We start from the raw sequence: 22,168 nt of genomic DNA on the forward strand, positions 1-22,168 counted from the left end.
AGGCAGTAGAAGACCTCCAGATCCTCTATAGGCAGTAGAAGACCACTAGATCCTCTATAGGCAGTAGAAGACCTCCAGGTCCTCTATAGGCAGTAGAAGACCTCCAGGTCCTCTATAGGCAGTAGAAGACCTCCAGGTCCTCTATAGGCAATAGAATACCTCCATATCCTCTATAGCCAATAGAAGACCTCAATGCCCTCCATACGCAATAGAAGACCTCCAGCTCTTCTATGGACTATAGAAGACCTCCAAGTCATCTATAGGCAAGAGAAGACCTCCAGGTTTTCTAGAGGCAAGAGAAGATATTCATGTCCTCCACAGGCAATGTAAGAACTGCACCTATTCTTTGGACGATAGAAGACACCGCCAGCTCTGCTATGGACGATAGAAGAGACCGCCAGCTCTTCTATGGACGATAGAAGAGACCGCCAGCTCTTCTATGGACGATAGAAGAGACCGCCAGCTCTGCTATGGAGGATAGAAGAGACCGCCAGCTCTTCTATGGAGGATAGAAGGGACCGCCAGCTCTTCTATGGAGGATAGAAGAGACCGCCAGCTCTTCTATGGAGGATAGAAGAAACCGCCAGCTCTTCTATGGAGGATAGAAGAGCCTTCAGCTCTTCTAGGGACGATAGAAGAGACCTGCAGCTCTTCTAGGGACGATAGAAGAGACCTCCAGCTCTTCTATGGACGATAGAAGAGCCTCCAGCCTCCAGCTCTTCTAAGGACGATAGAATAGCTCTGGCCGATAGAAGAACCTCCAGCTCTTCTCTGAACGGTAGAAGAACCTCCAGCTCTTCTATGGACGATAGAAGAGCCTCCAGCTTTTCTATGGACTATAGAAGAGCCTCCAGCTCTTCTCTGGACGACACAAGAGCCTCTAGCTCTTCTCTGGACGACACAAGAGCCTCTAGCTCTTCTCTGGACGATACAAGAGCCTCCAGCTCTTCTATGGACGATAGAAGAGCCTCCAGCTCTTTTATGGACGATAGAAGAGACCGCCAGCTGTTCTCCATACACGATAGAAGACCTACAAGACCTATATCCCAAAAAGACCTTTGAAATGTTTTTGTAATTTTTTCCAATTGTTCTTTCATTTTCTTCCGATTTTTTATTGCAGTTGCACAAATGCCATTAATTTTTTGTATGTTTTACCCAAAATTTAAAATATGCAAATTATATATATTAAATACATTATTTGTTAAATACCCACCACCACCACCAGCATAACCCGTTCCTGCAATGGAAACCCTGGCATTGGCTTCATTGAGGCTTTGTGCTGCTGTTTACTTTTCTTACTTAAATCATAAATTTACATTCTCTTGTTTTTTTGGCAATTCTACACTGGGCCTGGCCATACGATTGGTTACATGCTGTATATCAACTTGGCAAATATGTGTGTGTGAACACCTTCCCTACCCCTATCATCCACCAGAAACGAAATAAACGAAGCCGAGTCAAAGTCCTATGATAATCCCAACGAATAATACTTAAAAAAATCATTTAAAATTCATATCATGTCATGATGATGATGATGACGGCGGAGAATACACAAGTCTCAAACCACCACCACCACACCACCTCATTGAATACAGCCGCAACACGCCATCAGCCCAGGAGTTTGCCTTTTATTAATTCGTTCCGTTCAGTTCCAAAGAAAAATTGTTCGCCCAGAAAAAAAAAATCAATACTCTTTTACGCGGATTTATATTTTTTAATCTGGAGAATTTTTTTCTCTCGGAAATAAGTTCAGAGCTTCGTGTATAGATGCCAATACCAAACCCACCATTACCACCCATTGTCCTCGTTGCCAAGCGCTTTATCGATTTGCGTGTGTCACATTAAATTAAAATAATTACATAAAACATTTTTTTACATTTTCTCGCCTGACTGTCAGCCAGGCTGTCTGTCTGTCGCTCCCTCCTTCACTCTCTCTCGCTCTCTCTCTCTCACTAGCTATCTGCTTGTATTCAGAAGAAAGTTTACAGATTTATTTTTGGATTCTGAAATTGTTGCGTTTTTTTTTTCTTCATCTTCTTTTTGCCTCTCAAGACTTGGCATGCCACCCATCTCCCTGACAGCTGAGACGTCTACAATGTTGCAGAGGCTACAACTTTCTTTGCATAATTCTTGTATTTATTTTCTTTTATTTTTCTCTTCTCTCACCTTATGTATCTACCTACCATCCATGTGTCTCATGTGGGAAACAAACGGCAAGAAATGTAAAGTGCTACACTTCCGTTCTATAAAGTTGCACAAAGGAAGTGAACACCGTTGCTACATTTGACATTTCCCATGCATTAATGGGACTTATTTGTTGTTGTTTTTTCGGTATGGCAGAATTTCAAATAAATTTATATTTCGATTATTTGGCATTTCGAATGCCAAAGATCTTTGAGCTAGAGGTCTTACAATGTGTACAGAAGACCGGGGGACTGTGAGATCCTCAGATATCTATAGAAACCCTGAAGGTCTTCTGTTGTTCAAAAGACCTCTCGAGGTCTTCTATTGTCCATAGGAGAATTGGACATTTTATATCGTATATAGGTTATGTGCAATTTGTCTATACCCCCATAGAAGACTTGGAGGTCTTCTGCGGGAGAACTATTGGATCTTTAAGGGCCAACATAAACCTTGAGGTTTTCTATGCAGCCCAGAAGAGGCGGAGGTCTTCTAGTTGTTTCAAAGGCCTTGAGGTCTTCTATGACCTCAGAGCTGAAAGTCTTCTATGGTCCCATAGAAGAGCTTAAGGTCTTCTATAGGGTCTATAGAAAAGCTTGAGGTTTTCTATAGGGTCTATAGAAGAGCTTGAGGTCTTCTATAGGGTCTATAGAAGAGCTTGAGGTCTTCTATAGGGTCTATAGAAGAGCTTGAGGTCTTCTATAGGGCCTCTAGAAGAGCTTGTGGTCTTCAATAGGGTCTATACAAGAGCTTGTGGTCTTCTATAGGGTCTATAGAAGACATTGAGGTCTTCTATAGGGTCTCTAGAAGAGCTTGTGGTCTTCTATAGGATCTCTAGAACAGCTTGAGGTCTTCTATAGGATCTCTAGAACAGCTTAAGGTCTTCTATAGGATATCTAGAAGAGCTTGAGGTCTTCTATAGGGTCTATAGAAGAGCATGAGGTCTTCTATAGGGTCTATGGAAGAGCTTGAGGTCTTCTATAGGGTCTATGGAAGAGCTTGAGGTATCTATAGGGTCTATAGAAGAGCTTGAGGTCTTCTATAGGGTCTATAGAAGACCTTGAGGTCTTCTATAGGGTCTATAGAAGACCTTGAGGTCTTCTATAGGGTCTTCAGAAGACCTTGAGGTCTTCTATAGGGTCTATAGAATTGCTTGAGGTCTTCTATAGGGTTTATAGAAGAGCTTGGAACTCTTTTGCCTATAGAGAACTTTGAGCTCTTCTATGGCATATCAATAAGGAATTGGAGATCTTATACTGTCTATAGAGGACCTGGGGGTCTCTTATTGCGAATAGAGGACCTAGAGGTCTTTCAATTCCTATAGAAGATTTAGGGGTCTGTAATTGTCTATAAAATCCCTGAAGATTGATTGTCTATAAAATCCCTGGAAATGAGGTTGTCCACTTCTGTTTCCCAAAGAAGATCTTAAGGTCTTTTTTTGTCAGTTTTCCTCTTGAAAAAATAAATTTTCGAAATATTAAGAAATCTGCTTAAATAACACTTTTCATTTCATTTTGTTATTGTTGTTGCCTTCTGTCTTTCTTTCTTTCTTGCGAGGGTCTTCATTTCTAATTTTATTTCTTTCGAAGTTTTCATTTTTTTTTTGCTTAGTTTTGAATTTTATTTTTAAAACTTGGATGGGTTTTGTCATAATTGGTTCAAAGCCTCTGGTGAAACCATGATCTCATTTCAATATTTCTGTGAATCTTTTGCAGACATTTGCAAAAAATAAAAAAACGTTTTGAAAACAAGCAACTGAGTCGTTAAGAAAAGTTTTTTTTTTTCTTTGTTTTTCGTTTTCTTATTAATTACATATTATTAATATATGTTAATGTAGTTGTATTTGTGTGTGTGTCTGTATGTCTCATATCATTTCTCTCCCCATCAGCGATGACATTACGAGTTACTAATTTGCAAAAACACTTTTCTCTTTTGTTTCGTTGCAGGTAAACATTTTGTAGCCGTCTTCGACAAAGGGCCGGCCAACTAGCCAGCCAGCCAGCTAGAAAAAAATCCCCCCAGTTAAATTGGTTAAAATTAACATAATTTTGGCTAATAGTTTTCTTTTTTTTTTGGCCAAAACAACACAAAACCTTTCCACCTAACCAACGTCGTCCCGATCACCACCACCACGACCACGACCACCAGTGGCAACCAATAATAAAACTAACTAACCATTAGTTAGTCAATAGAAACTTTTGTTTAAATATTTATTGACCTCCGGTGGTATAAAGGTAACATTTTTGTTTTGTTGACTGAAATCTCTGTTTTATGGTGGTGGCTTCTCAATAATGGAGGCCCAAAGACAACGGAGATCATCATTTTGAATGTATCTAGGTTTGTTTGCTTTGTTTTTTTGCAGCTACAATCATGATTTTATGGGCATTTATAATGCATTCGATATGGCCAATAGTGACAGATATGTTAATAAAATTTGAAATATGATTTTGAAAGTCTATATCAAGATTGAAATTTGTAAGAAAGTTTGAATATATATATTTTTTTGGCAAAATATGTGGTGTCCATTGGCACGTGAATAGCTGATGATGGCCAAGGGGGGAGTAGGTAACGAAAAAGAGTTTCTTTGAGAGATCTTTTAAAATCACTTAAATATATCGGAAGAGCTTCTAATTTTTATACCCTCCACCATAGTATGGAGGTTATATTGAGTTTATGACACCTCGAAATATACATTTTAGACCCCACAAAGTATATACAGGGTGAGATTAAAAAACTGCAACATAGTCAAACGCCAAATAAAATGCGGTATTTTGGCCCATTCCCGGCAAAGCGCTCGCTTGAGGTGGTCGACATTTTAGTATTTTGTAGTGCCAACCTTGCTTTTCAAAATACTCCAGACACAATAGTCCAACAGATTGGTATCCGGAGATTGTGAGGCGAGGAACCTCACATTTTGTAACAATTTTTGGGTGGCGCGTGCTGAGTGCGATGGTGCTGAGTCCTGTTGGACTATTTGCGTGCCTAAGGCTTTAATACATCCTCCAGAATATTTTCGCCATAATATCTACAATCATTAATTTTTTTTTAATTTTATTGAATGATAGCAAAAAATGTCGGAGATAGCATCAAATTTTAGAATAAGTTTAAATTTGTTCGAATTGATCACCTTTGGCACGAATTATGGCCTTCAAACGGCCAATGAAACCGTCACTCGCTGCCCAAATGTTCCTCTGCGGTATTTTGGCCCATTCCCAGCGAAACGCTTGCTTGAGGTGATCGACACTTTGGTATTTTTTAGTGCCAACCTTGCTTTCTAAAATATTCTAGACACAATAGTCCAACGGATTGGTATCAGTAGATTTTGGTGGTCATTGTGCGCTGGAAATGAAGCGAGGAACCTCATTTTGTAACCATTCTTGGGTGGCGCGTGCTGAGTGGGATGGTGTTGAGTCCTGTTGGAATGTCCAATGTCTGCGGCCAAAATGTTGGCGTGCCCAAGGCTTTAATACACCCTCCAGTATATTTTCGCCATAATATTCGGCATTTATTCTGATGCCACGGTCGATTAATACGAGCGGACAACGAATGTTTTCTCATCGGAGAACCCTAAATTTTGGCAGTTCACCACTTTCGGCCAAGCGAAGCAACTCTTTAGCTCTTATGAGTCTACTTTCTTTCTGTTGCGGTCTAAGTTCTTGCACTTTTTGGATTTTTTTTCCGTCCACTTCCTTGACGTTGGGCTACGGTACGGTACCAGTATCACGGCAACTAGCGATGATACGAGACACAAAAGATTTATTCACATTTAAATGCTGGAGTGCTCTAACGATTAGCCACTTGATAGCCACAATCTGAAATTGGTTGCAGTTTTTTCATCGCACCTTGTATATACCTGATCAACATAAAATTCTATGTCGATTTAGCGATGTCGTCCGTCCGTCAGTGGAAATCACTCTAGCTTCCGAACGAATTGAAGTAGGTTGATAAAATTTTACTCAGATGTGTCTTTGGTCTGCAGGACTGAATTGACATTGAAAATGGGCTATAAAGGTCCACGTTTAGATATAGCCCCCATACAACAGTACCTCCCTATATTCGGTCTTCTAAAGATTTCAGCGACATTATTTACCGGAATTCTTTCAAATTTTGTATTTGAAGGTCCTAATGGGTACTACAACCTGTGACAGAAAATTGCCTATGCAGGTCTAGGTCATCGTGTAACCCCAAATAACGGTTCCTCCGTGTATTCGGTATTTTGCTGATTTCAGCGACCATTACACCGGAATTGCTTCAAACTTTGTATTTGTAGTTCGAAATGGATACTACAGCCTACGACAGAAAATTACCTATACAGGTCTGGGTCTTCGCGAAGTCCCCATATAATTGTACCTCCCTATATTCGGTATTTTGTTGATTTTAGCGTCATTATTCACCAGAATTGTTTCAAATTACGTATTTAGAGTTCGCTATGGGAACTACAGACTGTGACAGAAAAATGTCTATGCAGGTCTAGATCTTCATGTAGCCCCCACATAACGGTACCTCCCTATATTCGGTATTTCCCCCCCATATAACGGTAACTCCATATTTTCGGTATTTTGATGATTTTAGCGGCATTATTCACCGGAATTGTTTCAAATTTCGTATTTGTATTACCCAGCTTTTGGCAAAAAATTCCTAAATTTGGTCGTTTTTAAAGATTTTAACGGAATATTTAATGGATTTCTTTTTTTAATTTCCAAATTCGTTCCAATTGATTGTGGGGTATTCAAAATTCTGCCCGAGTGAAGTTACTGCTTTTTAACTTGTTTCATGTTAGCTTTTAGGAGTTTTGTAGAGGGAGGACCACCTGTGCAGAGAAGCTCTGAAAAATCATCTTTAATAAGAATTTTTTTCATTTTCTGCACCCCAGCCTCCTAGTTAATGCTTTTCTTTCGTATTTTACATTAATAATAATTAATATTTTAAGTTTTCTTTTTTTTCATCCTTTTTGTATCAGATTTTCTTGTTCTTTTCTCATTACAAAAACTCGATACTTTTTCCTTATTTTAAGTCTCTTGTTTTTTTTTTTTTTTTTTTTTTTTTGAGAACAAAAACTGATACTTTTTTCCCTCATTATGCCAAGAATATTCTTAAAGATTTCTTCTTTTCTTTTTTCTTATTCTTTGCTTCGTAAGAAACAAAGTTACCACGACAACATTAATTAAAATCAATAATTAATCTTTCTTTAAAACAACGAAAAAAATGAGAATTTTCTCCTTTATGATTATAAGAGTAATACACACAAACACATAAATATTCCAAAAAAAAAACTGGGAAAAATAATGAAGAAAATATCCCAAAAAAAAACCAAGGCGATAAATAAGTATGTATTTATATACAACGACAGGACATTGTAAAAAAAAGGAAATGCATGGAAAAAAAAACCAGCAGAGAAAAAACAACGACAAAGAATTGAAGAGAAAACTTAAAAATGCCAACTAAAAAAAAAACTTTTGAAAAGGGTCATTTATTTACTCTCAGATTTCTGAACGCCACTGCCGCCGCCCCATTGTTGAACTAGTAGCAATAATAAAGGACTTTTTTCGTGTGTCCACCCACCCCCTCCCCTACTTCTTTACCAGCTTCATATACATACTTACATAAATTAATTTAAAACAAAAGATGCCTGGGGAATACGAAGAAGAACAACAACATTACAAGAAATTGTGTATTGCGAAAGAACAAAACTTGATATATTTTTTGTAAAAACCTGAGAAAAAAACTGCCCCCAATCACACAAAATTCAAAAGGGAGCAATATTATTTGTAGGTATTCTGCACCCAGCAGAACTTGAAAGAGTGTTGTCTTGCTTAACTTTTTGTTTTTGTTTTCTACTCATTAAGAATGAATATTGAGACTAAGAAATTGAAAAAAATATATATGGAACATGGTTATTGGTTTTTAAAAAGAATAATCCATTCCGCAGAGATATATCAATATTTTTCAAAGATAAATTGTACACCTGTTCTCAAAGTAAATACAATGTTTTTAAATTATTTGAATTTGTAATTCATGTTGTACCGTTTCTTCCATTCGCCTAAACTCTATTGTGAATTGTTGTTTTTCCTCTAACAACCATATATGTCTGCTCATGCATGTTATTGTTCTCTTCTTTGCCAAGCTGCCAGCCTTTGTTTAGAAATGCACCATTACTCTCTCAGGGATTCCCTCTCATGTTTTTTGAACAAGTTTGCCATCAAAATACTATTGTGAATTATTATAAAATGTTTTTTCCACAAGAACTAAATCGACCGTTTCAGTGAAGAGAATCTGAGTACCTAAAGGGAGAGAGAAAAATACTAATGTTTTCCTTCCTCTCATTTCTTCTATTCAATTACCTTATAATAAATTATTGCTAATATGAATTTAACAAATATCACCAAATAGCTAGCATTTATCCATTATTTTCTTAAATCATTTCCCCTCTCCTTCGTCGCATGCCAAGAATCAATCATCCATTCAATGGAGTAAGTTGTTGTCATATGGGCTAATTATCATTCTCTGCTCTATTGTGAACGAATGCGGGCTACGTTTACAAAAAGTAAATGCGATGTTTTTAAATTATTTTACAAATTCATGTTGTTGTACCGTTTCTTCCATTTGCCAAGAAATAAACTCTATTGTCAATTTTTTTCTCTAAAAACCATAGATGTCTGATTTATGTTATTGTTCACTTCTTAGCTATGCCGCCAGCCGTTGTTTAGAAATGCACCATTACTCTCTCCGGGATTCCCTCTTATGTTTTTGCTATCAAAATACTGTTGTGAATTATTATTAAAAGTTTTTCCACAAAAACTAATTTGACCGTTTCAGTGAAGAGAATCTGAGTATCTGAAGAGAGAGAGAGAGAGAGAGAGAGAGAGAGAGAGCAATATGCTAATTTTCTCCTTACTCTCATTTATTCTAATCAATTACCTTATAATAAATTATTGCTAATATAAATTTAACAAATATATATATTATTTTCATAACTCTTTTTCTCTCTCCTTCGTCTCATGCCAAGAGATATAAAATCTAATATGAATGAAGTGCAATAAGTTGCCATATGGGCTAGTAATCATTGACACTCTATTGTGAATGAATGAATGTGGGTGTAGTTTGTAAGGTTACGTTTACATTGACGTTTTTGGCGTAAGAAATGAAAAATGAAGTGAATTTTTAAATTTCAAAACTATTCATACATCATCTAATACAGATAAAATATTGGTATGTTCAAAATTTGAAGGAAATCGAATATTTATATCCAATTGTATGCGTAATCATAAATTTCGATAAATTACATATTCATATTAGAGTTCTGGATAAGAGAAATATTTAAAATAAGCAAGTTGTAAAGAATCGCCGAATTGTTTCGCAAGTTATGACAGATAAAACTATTGAAAATTGTGACCATATGTGGGTGAGGTACCAGAAGGGGTTAGCAGCTATATATCATCTTATCATAATATTTGTATGTGTAAAGTTTGAAGAGAATTAGATGCTTATTTCGCTAACTTTGAGAGTTCTGTTTTTCAAAATCTTGAAATCTATGTGGGGGAGGTACCAGAAGAAATGGTCCGATCTCTACCATTTTTATAAAACATATTGTGTTGATAAATGTACGAAGTCTGAATGAAATCGCATGTTAATTTCGGGTTTTATGAGCATCAAGGTCATTCAAAATGTTGACCTATTGTGGGGGAGGTACCACAAGAAGTGGACCGATATATCCCAACTTTAGAGAAGATCTTGTAATAGAAATAATGGGATGCGTGAAATATGAAGTGGACCGGGTGCTTATTTCGGATTTTATGATCGTTTTTGGCTATTCAATACATTGACCCTTTGTGGGGGACGTACCAGAAAGAATAGTCCGATCTCTATCATATTTATAACAGATCTAGTCTTGATAGAAATATTGAGATGTACCAAGTCTGAATGAAATCGGATGTTAATTTTGCGTTTTATGAGCTTCTTGGATATTCAAAATTTCGAACTTTTGTGGGGAAGGTACCAGAAGGGGTGGACAGATATATTCCATCTTCACACCAACATCACCAGATCGACTCCAAATGTCCTATATCGCACCTTGGGTCTAAAACCGTTATTTCGATGAGGCACGTTTTGGCAGTTTAAAATGTTATATGTCCTCTCTAGCCATATGGCTGAGGATATGAACTTCCCATCCCCGATCTACGCGTTTTACATGAACTTTTATTGCATATTTTTAGGCATTGATTATGAAGTTTTACATTTCTTCGATTAATAAGACATTAAAAAGGACAAAAACCGCTATTTTTAACAATTTTGAAACCTTTGGCTTTCTCCCCCAACCTAATAAACACCCCTTCCCATGCAGATACGTTTTTAATATCCATGCCAGAAGAAGCCTTATTACCAACTCCCCTTTTTTATACCCTTTAACATTTCTCTATAATCAAGCGAAAAAATTCCACGAAATTCGTGGCATTTACTACAAAAACAAAAAAAAAACAAAATAAAAAGGCTATGAACCGCTTATTCCCAAAAATTATACTGGGGGGAGGGTCAAAAGGGAGGAGGCGAGCGATTGTGCAATGCATTAGAAAAAACTTACTGTAACTAAGTACCTAGCGAGATATACTTGGCTGCTGTTAGTCGAGTATATAAGCATCTCGAAATTTCGTTGTTGTTGTTGTTGTGCGCATTTAAATGACACCAAAGGGTGTTAAAATTATATAGAGATTATTTTTTTTCTGTGTCTTGCCTTGCTGTTAGTTATTCCAATGAATGGTGGGATGGTGGGTTTGGTGTGTATAGTCAATCGGCGGCTGGGCATGGGCTAGCAACCACACTCGTCATTCCCTTTACCCTACCCTACCCCCCACCAAGTGTGGTGACTACTCGGGGTTATAAACCCATTCTTGGGATATAAATGAAGGCAACCGACCCTGGGAAGTTTTAATGGAAGTTTGGCCAAAGATGCCCTTCGATGTGTTGTTGCGAGAAAAAATAAGGAAAACTGCACATAGCACAAAAAAAACAACAATCCACAGAAAATTATGTAAATGAGTTGAATTTTTTCCATGCCATTTCCGTGCTTGATTTTTTTTCCAACTTTCTGCTGCTGCTGCTGTTGTTTCGTGAACCATTAATGCCTTTGATGGTTTGTTGTTGGAATACCTTCTTCTTTTTCTAATTCCTGGCAGCTGATGGCTGGCAGACCAACACCACTACCCCACTTGCCGCCGACAGACTGACTCTGAGCTCCTAAGTTTATTTTTTTCCTCGGCGTTTTGTTCGCCTGATGTAATTGTCTAGTGAAGTAAATTTTCTACTTTGTTGTTGTTATTGTTGTATTTGGCTGTTTGTTGTTGTTATATGTACATTTTTAAATTAATTACATATACAATGGCTAAAAAGTGTGGAAAAAAAGTATATAAAAAACATTAAAAAATCACTTTGAAAGCCGAAGCGGGTGAGCAGCAGCAGGAGGGGTAAAACTTTATATCACCCAAATGCCAAATGCAACCCAGGCAATACTCATACACACACACAACACTTACCCGGCATTTCTCATCCCTTTTCTTTCTAATGACAGTTAGCCAGCCAGCCAGCCACCCAGCAGCAGCCAAACTAAGGCACCCATAACATGTTTCATATTTAACACCCAAAACCTTTATAACCCTCATTGTATAAATGTGTGTGTGTGTGCTCAATCTTTACCTCTCTCCCATTCTCTGCTCACACACAGAGATCAGCCTCATTTATACTCTTACCCCTCTCCTTACCTTGCTGCCCTGCAAACTTAATGCTGGGATCTTTTTTCCTATCACACTTCCTTTACTATGGCATACTAATTACCAATGTAAGCTGGTGTCTTAGTGTGAGTGGGTGGGTGAGTGTGTGAGGTTTTTTTCTACACTCCTTCCTTGTGTACATGTGTTGGTAGTGGATTTGAATTGGGTGTTATGAAATGGGTTTAGTTCTTAAGTCCGTCTGATGGTCGGTCCTTGCAGTGGTCCGGTTTAGTATAACGCGATGTTCGATTTTTTCTTTACTATCGGCCTTGTAACCATTCCTCTGTTGTCTCTACGCCTCTCCTTTCCTCTCCACTTCACTCTATATCAGCAAATGAAGGAGTAAAAATATCCAGGCAGGCAAGCAGCAGGCGTTGGTGTCTGAATGAATGAATGACTGGTTTGGATGGCATGGAATTGTCGGAGTAAACGGAAATGTAAGCTTGATTGCAACATTATATCATTAATTTTTTTTTAGAAAGAACAAAAAAAATACTGGATGAAAAAATAACATTTCATTTACTAATACATAAACGGCTGAATGACTGGCTGGCTAGCTGACGCCTGCCTGGTTTGCTGGATGACTAGCTCAGATTATGTGCAATGACTTCTATTTATATATAATAAATACATATAGAAAATAAAAAGGAGAATGGGCGTTCGGTGATATAAAACAAATTCCGCCATTTATATAATGAAAAAAAAAATTCACTTTTTTTTCAAATCCTCAATTTGTTGTTGTAGACCCAAGATACATATAAAATGGCAATTATATGTAAATATATGGTCTACGGCAGCCAGTATATAATAATCAATTCATATTATATACAATCGCTAAAAAAACAAAACGTCATTAATTAAAGTCGAAAGTTTTTTGTTTTTTTTATTTTGCATATCTAAAAAAACGGGGGAGTTAAACCCCTTCCTCACGTTTTATATTACATCAAATGGCCAACATATATTAATTTGTCATTCAATGAGAGCAAAAAACCAGAGAGAGAACATTATTTTTGTTTAACGTTATTTCAAACATGTTCGAAACATTCGAAGTTATTTTGTAATTGTTTTTCTAACATCAGACGAGGCCGAAGAGGACCGCGAAAGCGCGGATAAGTGAACAAAAGAAAATTTATTTGAAAAAAAAAATCAATTAAAACTGTTATAACTTCGACTAAAAGTGATAAACATAAATGGCATGATTTTGTAAATAAAAATAGTCTACGGGTGTGTGCGTGCGAAACTGAGTATCAGTTATTAATAATGAAAATAGAATAATTTTATTTTTGTCTTTATTTTATTTATTTATTATTATTATTATTTTTTTTTTTTTTTTTTTTGATAACTGAAAGTAATTAAAAAATATTTGGCTAAAAGAAAATAGTGCGATTTTATGAGTTTAAGTTGGCATTACTGGTTATAAAGTCAGCTTCACTTGCTCTCTGTGTCTCACCTACTCACAAACAAAGATTATTGTGAATGGATTATACATTTTATAAAGAGAAACACAATCGAACTGAAGGCACTGGATGTTAGTTGGTAAAATAAATAGAGATTTTAAAGGGGAAAGTAATATTAAAAGGTATCCATTATCTCTTAAGCTATTTTTAGCCTTTATTTAATTTAAATAATAAATTTTCTTTTATGCAGCCTAATGTGTCTTTCACGATAGAGAGTGAATGAAACATCAATGTTCATTTGTGATACTTCTAGGCTATCAGAGATCAGCTTTTTACCGTATTATATTGCAAAAGAAATTATTGTGATTGAAATCAAAGTACAAAAGCAATTCAATAGCTGTGTTCCCTTACTTGATTAATGGTGAACCAGTAAGGAACAGTCAAAAATCGGACGATAGTAAAGCTCCCGTAACAAAAGAATATATTTGAAGTATACCACACCACCTATCAAAATTTGGCTTTAGCGCAGCTATAATTTGGTTTCCGAGGGAACTAATATATTGGAGACATATCCAATTCTAAATCGATTTTAAACTAATTTGACGGAGTGCATCGTCAAATCGAGAAGGATTATATAAAAAATATATATCAGAGCATTAAGGATATATACATGGGAGCTATATCCAACTATATCCAACTCTGAACCGATCTCGATAAAATTTGGCAAAGGTATTTTCGAGCTCTATAAGATATCTGGTACCAAATATCATTATTGCGTAGTGAATATTACGAATGTGAGGAACATAAACACCAAATCGGATGAAACATATAGCAATATCTGATTTTCACCAAATTTATCGCACTTGCATCTATACAGAATTCGGTCGGTTGTGCCAAAATTCTGGTCATTTGGACTGATATTGGCAATTTTTAGTGCACAATTAACCCGACTTTTTTTTCAATAGGGTTCGTCGAAATAATAATTTTAGACCTAATATTGTCTAAAAATCCATACTAGAAGTACTTTCTAAGCACTTTACCCCCTGCAATATAATGTCTATATAGGTCCACGATATCGTATAGGCCACATACACGGTACCCCCCGATATTCAATATTTACACAATTTTAGGGACATTATTCCCGGTGTTGTTTCAAATTTCGAATTTAGAATTCGTAATGGGTACTACAGCCTACGACAACAAATTGCGTATGCAGGCCCCCGTCTTCGTATATCCTGCATATAACGGTACCTCCCTATATTCGATATTTTGACGATTCTAGGTACAATATTCAACGAAATTGTTGGAAATTTCGCATTTGAAGTTCGTAATGGGTACCACAGGACCATGAAGGTCCAGGTCTTCTTATAGCCCCTATACAACGGTAACTCCCTATATTTGGTATTTTCATGATTTTAGCCACATTATTCACAGATTTTTTTTCAAGTTTCGTATAGACCCCAATATAACGGCTATATTCGGTATTTTTAAGATTTAAACGGATTTTTTTATGTTTTTTTTTTTTAAATTTGCAAATTCGTTCCAAATGGTGGAGGGTATTTAAATTTCGGCCCGGCAGCTTTTTTACTTGTTTTTTTTTTTTTTTTTTGTTATTACCTTTGCTAACATGTTTATTTTTGTATGAACTGGCACGTGGACCATATATAGCGGGCAAAAATATCACAACGAAAAACTGTTATTGTGAATGTCGCATCTTGAAAGTGCCAAAATTGATTCACTTTCACACGTTCAATTGACATACAGTTACAGTACATTTTGATAAAGGCTATTTGTTTATAATTCGCATGGCACAATCAATTTACAGCAGCTGATCATCTAGATTAGTTGTCAAAGCAGTTATTGTGAATGGAATCACAGTACGAATGATAAACAAAAGGTAAATAAAATTTTAACAAATGATGGCATTCAATGTACATTTAATTGACTAATCACAATAAATCTGACCATATACCACATAACATAGTGGAATTGGTGTAACACGTATTATTCCGCCTTAATTTTTCGTACTGTGATTCCAATCACAATAATTTATTTTAATGGGTAGTCTGCAGATTATCTGGAAATGCCTACCAATTAATTGCACTATGGACCATAGCCCAAGTGTAAGGTCCCCCTGCCAAGCCAGCTGACTACCAAATGCGTTATTTTGATTGAAATCACAGAACAAAAGATAAACAATAGCCAAAAAGTGTAAACAAATGTTGACATTCCATCGGTTCCATGGTAGAAGAATACAGGTAGTGGCATCAACACAGCCGCTGGGACAATGAACTGTCAAACCCATTTTGGAATTTAAATGTTTGACCGTAAAAGTATTCAAAATTGTAAAAAATGTTAAACAAATACATATCATAATCTCTGATTAGCGTTGTATAGGGAAACATATACAAATCTACTTCTTTTTGAAAAAAAAAAAAAAAACATTTAAAAAATTTTGACATATCAATGTTCACAAGCACTGATGCATCTACCTGTATTCTTCTACCATGCTCTGGTCTTTAAAATTTGCAGGAACACCTTGTTATTGTAGAATCAAAACAAAATTACATATTAAAACTCGACATTATTATTCTCCTTTTATGAAACTTTTACTAACAATGAAGGTGTTATTAAACAAATTATTTACAAGAATATCAAAATAAATTAAGATGTTTAAAAACTATCCCTGCTTTTTTTGTAATGAGCAACAATATCCTTTAATAACAACAAAAAAAAAGAGGAGGGACAAAGATTGCAAGTTCTTTTCATTACTGCTTCTGGCACAAAGGCGGCGTACAATGAAGCACCCCAATAGAAACGAAAGAAATGAAAAGAAACAAAACTACAATTTAATCATGTACCACCTACTACTTCCACTCCTTGGCCAACGGAGCAAGGAGGACTAAAAAAAGACAAACAGAAAAAAAGACACCAACAAGAAACCCTGTTTCACATCATTTATATTTTTAATTAGAAAAGAAAACCAAAGAACATAAAGAAATATCCTTTTTTAGGACTTACTTTCGTGTACTCAATATCCTGCAGCAGCACCACCACCTACATAAAAACACTTATTATGTAAATTTTTTCCCTAATGAGTTCAAATTCATTTTTAAAAGATTTCATTTCTTGTAGCTAGTTTTTTTCTTCTTTTTTTCTTTTGGGTCTCTTGAAGGACTTTATAAGTTTTCTTTCTCTATCTCGCCTTTGCTCTTGTATTGAACACCCCTCGCTGCTGCTGCGGCTGGTGTCATCTGCAATGTCTTATTTCAAGTATTTTTTTATACAAATTTTATAAATTAAACCGGAAAAAAATGTGTATTTTTTAAGAAAATTCTCATTAATTTCTTGTGTTCAACTTACAAACGGGAAAAAAATTACAATCCTTTCACAACAACAACAACAACGACAGTAAACCATATCAGGGCCGCCGACAACTCATCATGCAGGACAGCAGGACAGGACAGCTTAAAGAAAAGGACAAGAACAACAACGCCGCGCCAAAGAATGAAGTGGAAATCTAAAAGTGTTTTCCACTCTTCCTTTTTTCGCTCGTGTCACGATAAGACGTTGATGATGATGCTGATGGTCGTCGTCGTCGTCGCCGCCGTTGGTTGGTTTGTATTGTGACGGTCCATTGCTGGACTGGCAGGCACACCACCCCTCATCGATGGCACAGACATTAGCTCCATACTACCACCTCCTGTAAGCCAACCACAGATCAGCACCACCCCACCACCATTGACACTGTCATCTGCATTACCATCACTCACTTATTAAGGGCAGCAGCCTTTTACAAAGTACAGAAATTTAGCCAGCGTATTCATACCATTCATTTACTGTCGCAGTCAGTTTACTCTCCAACCGATAGTCAGCCGTCATTTGTTTGATGTTCACTCTGAAGTAACATCATCCCTGAATCAAAATTGTTTAAAGAAGCAAAAAAAGAGTTGAAAATCCCTTTTTTGCTGAGTAATTTTTTCCAACTTAAATTATTCTCTCATATCCCGGGGTGTCACGTTGCCGTATTTACTGCTAGAATTGCGCCAGGGCAAAGATTTCACTCACCCCCTGCCCAACAATGCAAATAGCCGTGATTTGAAGTTTTAGACAACATCGAAAGTGGCAAGCAATTCCATTGACTGCACGTTGAAGAGCTGCCCTTAATTTGACATCATAACCGTTTTGTGTCTAAAACAATACACAGTGTAATTTTGTTGTTCAATTATTTTTCCTCAGGGTAAGTCCTTTCATTTTTGTAGGCTTTTCATAGGAATTCTCCTATTTAAGGGAACTTCCATTTTTGGAGTTTTTGTGCATCTTGTGATTCTGTTTTTTTAGTTCAAAAAAATAAATCCTTTTTTAAATTGTAATTCAGACGAAATTGTGCTAAATTATACAAGTGCCGCAATAAACATATGTTATACCACACTCTTTGTGGTTACCTCTCACCACAAGTTTGGCGAAAGCCATAAAATCCCGTTGATTTTTTTCTGATTTATTTTCAATAATAGCTTTAAACAATGCAAAATCATTTAAAAAATGTTTAAAATTTAACAGAATGTGTCTCTATTTGGCTTACGTACACTTTACGTTGCTGCTTCGCTAATTAAAACATAGCCTCACACAAAATGTCATTCACAATAGTATAGCAAAACAGGTGATCATAGAAATGGCAAATCATTTCTTTTTTGAATTGCTATTTTCTATCTCAATAAATTAATAAAATATTAAATTATTTATAAATTAAAGATAAATAAATAAATTTTGTTTTACGGTTTCCTTACGATGCGTTTTAAACAAACCACGACACCTTGATTCACAATAGACCTCTTTCACAAACAGGTGACTTTTTGAGATGACAATTGTATTTTCATTTAGCGGGTAAATTTGTAAGATTGTTTTCTTTTTTTCTTATTAAATTTCAAAAACAAATTCATTTGAATTACTTATTAATCTTTTATTATTTATCTTCTCTTTACAGGGTCTCTTGCGTACTGCTGAGCAATTAAAAATCAAAGGTCTCTGTGAAACCGCCGAAAATGCTGATGATCTGAATGATGCTGCCACAGCCACAATAACTGTCTCCGAGAATATACAGCAAGCCGTAGTTGGTAATATTGTCAATGCTACGGTAGTGCCGGGTCAAGCCTCACCACCCATACCCCAGCAACATCATCACCAACAACAGCAGCAACAACAACAGCAGCAGCAACAACAATTAGCCAATACAGCTGTACTCACACAGGCCGTCAGTCCCAATAGTTCACAGCAATTGGCCGCTGCCGGACAACTGGTAACCTCGACACCCATTTCATCGCAACAACATCAACAACTTGGCGGTGGTCGTAAATCCCGGGTACGCAAACGTTCCAAATCACCGGACATACTATTGGCACATCACGAACAACAGACCCAACAGCAGCAACAACAACAGCAACAGAATCAACAGCATCCCCAAGCTATACTAATTTCAAATCAAAATCAAACAGCTATTGTTAGTCTACAACAGACATCGGCTGGAAACTATATACCGGTGTCGGGTGTGCAAACAGTTACAACCAGTGTAGCAGCAGGCGGGCAACAACAACAGGAAGGTGGCTCAACCATAAACACCGGCGAGGAATCGGATTCGGAAAAGCCAACCTTACAGAAAATTTGCAAAACTGAAGCATCATCCGCTTCGCCAGCATCTGCATCTTCGGCCTCGGCATCGAATAATGCTGGTGGTGTAACTACCGTAGCAACACCGGGAACAGCAATTGTAACACAAATTGTAGTAGCTAGAGACGGAAAAGATAAAAATATGACTAGTTTAGGCATGGGAATGGTAAGTAGCCGTCGTCAAATACACGGCAAGCAAGAACATCAATAAAATGGGTGACAACATGCAGTGTGCGCCTATTTTTATATTCCAAACGAACATGATTTGATAAGTTTCTTTCTCTTGTTTTATTTTCTAGAATGGTGGCATTCTGGGAGTCCCAATGGGCTTCTTAGATTTTGCCCCCGAGCCACCGGCACCATCAGCGACACCAGTTACGGTTACAGAACATGTGGATTTGTCATGTAACCCCAGTACGGATACCAGAGATTTATCAAGTGAGTTGAGAAATTTAAATTATTTTAAGAAATGCATTCAATCGAATATCATTATAGAGGAATGGGGTAGGAAGAAAAAAATTATACAAATTTACAATGTCGAAAGAAAATGAATGGAAGAGAAAGAGTGTTTCATATTTTTTTTAACCAAACATTAGAAAATTTCTTATCGATTTGCTCATCTTCTTTTGCGTTTATTTTCAACATTGTGATTTCTATAGCAAACTCATTTTTAACGAAATTTAATAAGTTTTGTTTTGCGTAATTCAAATAAAAAAAAAGCTTTGCGTCCCTTTTACAATTCAGTAAAAGGTAACAAATCTTATAATGATTTACCAAAGAGGATTCCCAATATTGATGAGAATCGGTTAAATGTGTTTCTGTTTATTTTTAAAACTAGCTTTATTATTTATTTATATAATTAGTTTATTTGTTTATAATAGCTGCAAATTGAACACGCCTATATATTCCTTAATGCACACATTCCCATTTTGACGACAATCAATAGTCGTTTTTTTTGGTTTAATATTTTGCACCTCAAGAAAACATCATATGTTTTATTATCACTTATCAAATATCCGCAATTGAACATATCCATATAGCCCTAGTTTTTTATCCATAACCCACCCTACCCCATTGATGTGACTATCCGCCATAGTTCGTCTCTGGGGTGCATATTTTTCCATAATTTTGTGCAAATTCTTTGTACTTATTCGCTTCAACTTTTGCTCTTTTCACTCGTAGACCCCTCAGAACCGCTCGATATAGACAATCATTTGGCCCAACACATGATACAACGGCTCGATCAATCTCCAATGCACTCGATGCACCATCAAACCGGTGACGAATCAAATTCGAATCTGGTACAGCATATAAAAAGTGAAGTCCTCGATGCCAAACAGCAACAACAGCAGCAGCAACAAGTTCAACAGCAACAAGCTGCTGCTGCAGCTGCCGCCCACCATCAAGCTCAACAGCAACAGTTGCATGCCCAGATGGCAGCGGCACAAAATCAAAGTCATCAACAGCAACAGTCGCACCAACAGCAGCAACAACAATCACACCAGCAGCAGCATCACCAACAAGCCCACCAACAACAACAGCATCATCAGGACATCACGGGAGCAACAGTGATGGAGATTGATCCGAGCCAAATAAAACATGAACCGGGCATGATAATAACACCGGAAATTGTAAATATGATGACCACCGGGCATATGGGTAAGTTCAATTCAATTGTGGATTATACCCCCCTTAGATTTTTACAGCATATGAATGAGGCTTACTTAAAAAACATATTTGTTTCTCTCCACTTCCTTTGCAGATATGTATAACTCTGATACGAGCGATGATTCAATGATGATTGCCAATGGCTCACCACATGATCAAAACGAACCACACTACACCAATTTAGATCAGCAGCACGGTGGAGATATGAAAGGTCAGTTTAATGGTCCCAAAACTTGGACACAAGATGATATGAATTCAGCTTTAGATGCATTGAAGAATCAAAACATGAGTCTGACGAAAGCATCCGTTACCTATGGCATCCCCTCCACCACACTATGGCAGCGGGCCCATCGCATGGGCATTGAGACACCGAAGAAGGAAGGAGGCACCAAATCATGGAACGAAGACTCACTGAACAATGCTTTGGAAGCATTGCGCTCTGGACAAATATCAGCGAATAAAGCATCGAAAGCCTTTGGCATACCTTCATCGACGCTGTATAAGATAGCAAGACGTGAGGGTATACGACTGGCTGCGCCATTCAATGCCGCACCAACGACATGGACACCTGATGATTTGGAGCGTGCATTGGAGGCCATACGTGCGGGTCATACATCCGTACAGAAGGCAAGTGCTGAATTCGGTATACCGACAGGTAAGTGTTTTATATTGAAATTACAACAATACATATTAAGAGACTGGAAAACAAAAATAAACATGTGTTATTTTTGCAAACAAAAGGTACCCTCTATGGCCGTTGTAAACGAGAAGGCATCGAATTATCACGTTCAAATCCTACTCCCTGGTCGGAAGATGCTATGAATGAAGCGTTGAATTCAGTACGGTAAGAAGTGTTTTCAAATTGAAATTATGACACGCATTGGAGAGCTTACTAATCATAATTATTACTTTTGTTAACAGCATTGGCCAAATGTCCATCAATCAGGCTGCTATTCATTACAATTTACCCTATAGCTCTTTGTATGGCCGCTTTAAACGTGGTAAATACGATGTTTCCAATACGAGTGGAACTTCCATAAACAATACATCGGGCAATACATCGGGTAGCATTGAAATTATTGAGCATAGTCAAGAGAATTCGGTAAGTTGCAATATATGATTTTGAAAACACTAATTTTTTGTGTGTTTTTGTGTATTTAAGTTTGGATTTTTTTTAAATGTGTATGGAAATGTCGTTTGGTAGGTTGAAATATTAAATTGGAGATTTCTAGGCGACCATTGTTTTTCAAATTTAGTATTTGAAGTTCATAATGGAAACTACAGCCTATGACAGAAAATTGTCTGTGCAGGTCCACATCTTCGTCTAGCCCCCATATAACGGTACCTCCCGATATTCGGCATTTTTATGGTTTTAGCGGCATTATTCACGGGAATTGTTTCAAATTTTGGTATTTGAAGTTCGTAATGGATACTATAGCCTATGACAGTAAATTGTCTGTGCAGGTCCACATTTTGGTAATGGCTTATGACAAAAGC

The 22,168-nt window shown here is 36.8% G+C and overlaps 1 protein-coding gene across 4 annotated transcripts in view; it reads left to right on the plus strand.

The window, feature by feature from the left end:
* The window catches only part of LOC101900151 (putative uncharacterized protein DDB_G0271606), a 255,183-nt gene that overhangs the window by 225,778 nt on the left and 7,237 nt on the right, over positions 1-22,168 (plus strand). The window contains exons 4-10 of one of the 4 annotated variants that reach the window (XM_020036806.2): positions 18,324-19,169; positions 19,303-19,441; positions 20,186-20,662; positions 20,766-20,882; positions 20,937-21,326; positions 21,413-21,515; positions 21,593-21,773. In XM_020036806.2, coding sequence (XP_019892365.1) covers positions 18,324-19,169; positions 19,303-19,441; positions 20,186-20,662; positions 20,766-20,882; positions 20,937-21,326; positions 21,413-21,515; positions 21,593-21,773 — 2,253 coding nt within the window. Of the gene's footprint in view, positions 1-18,323; positions 19,170-19,302; positions 19,442-20,185; positions 20,663-20,765; positions 21,327-21,412; positions 21,516-21,592; positions 21,774-22,168 lie in introns of all 4 variants that reach the window. The other 3 variants (XM_059131179.1, XM_059131177.1, XM_059131178.1) reach the window with 3 other exon arrangements.

The sequence above is a fragment of the Musca domestica genome, unplaced genomic scaffold (genome assembly GCF_030504385.1).
Source record: "Musca domestica strain aabys unplaced genomic scaffold, Musca_domestica.polishedcontigs.V.1.1 8, whole genome shotgun sequence".
Taxonomy (NCBI): domain Eukaryota; kingdom Metazoa; phylum Arthropoda; class Insecta; order Diptera; family Muscidae; genus Musca; species Musca domestica.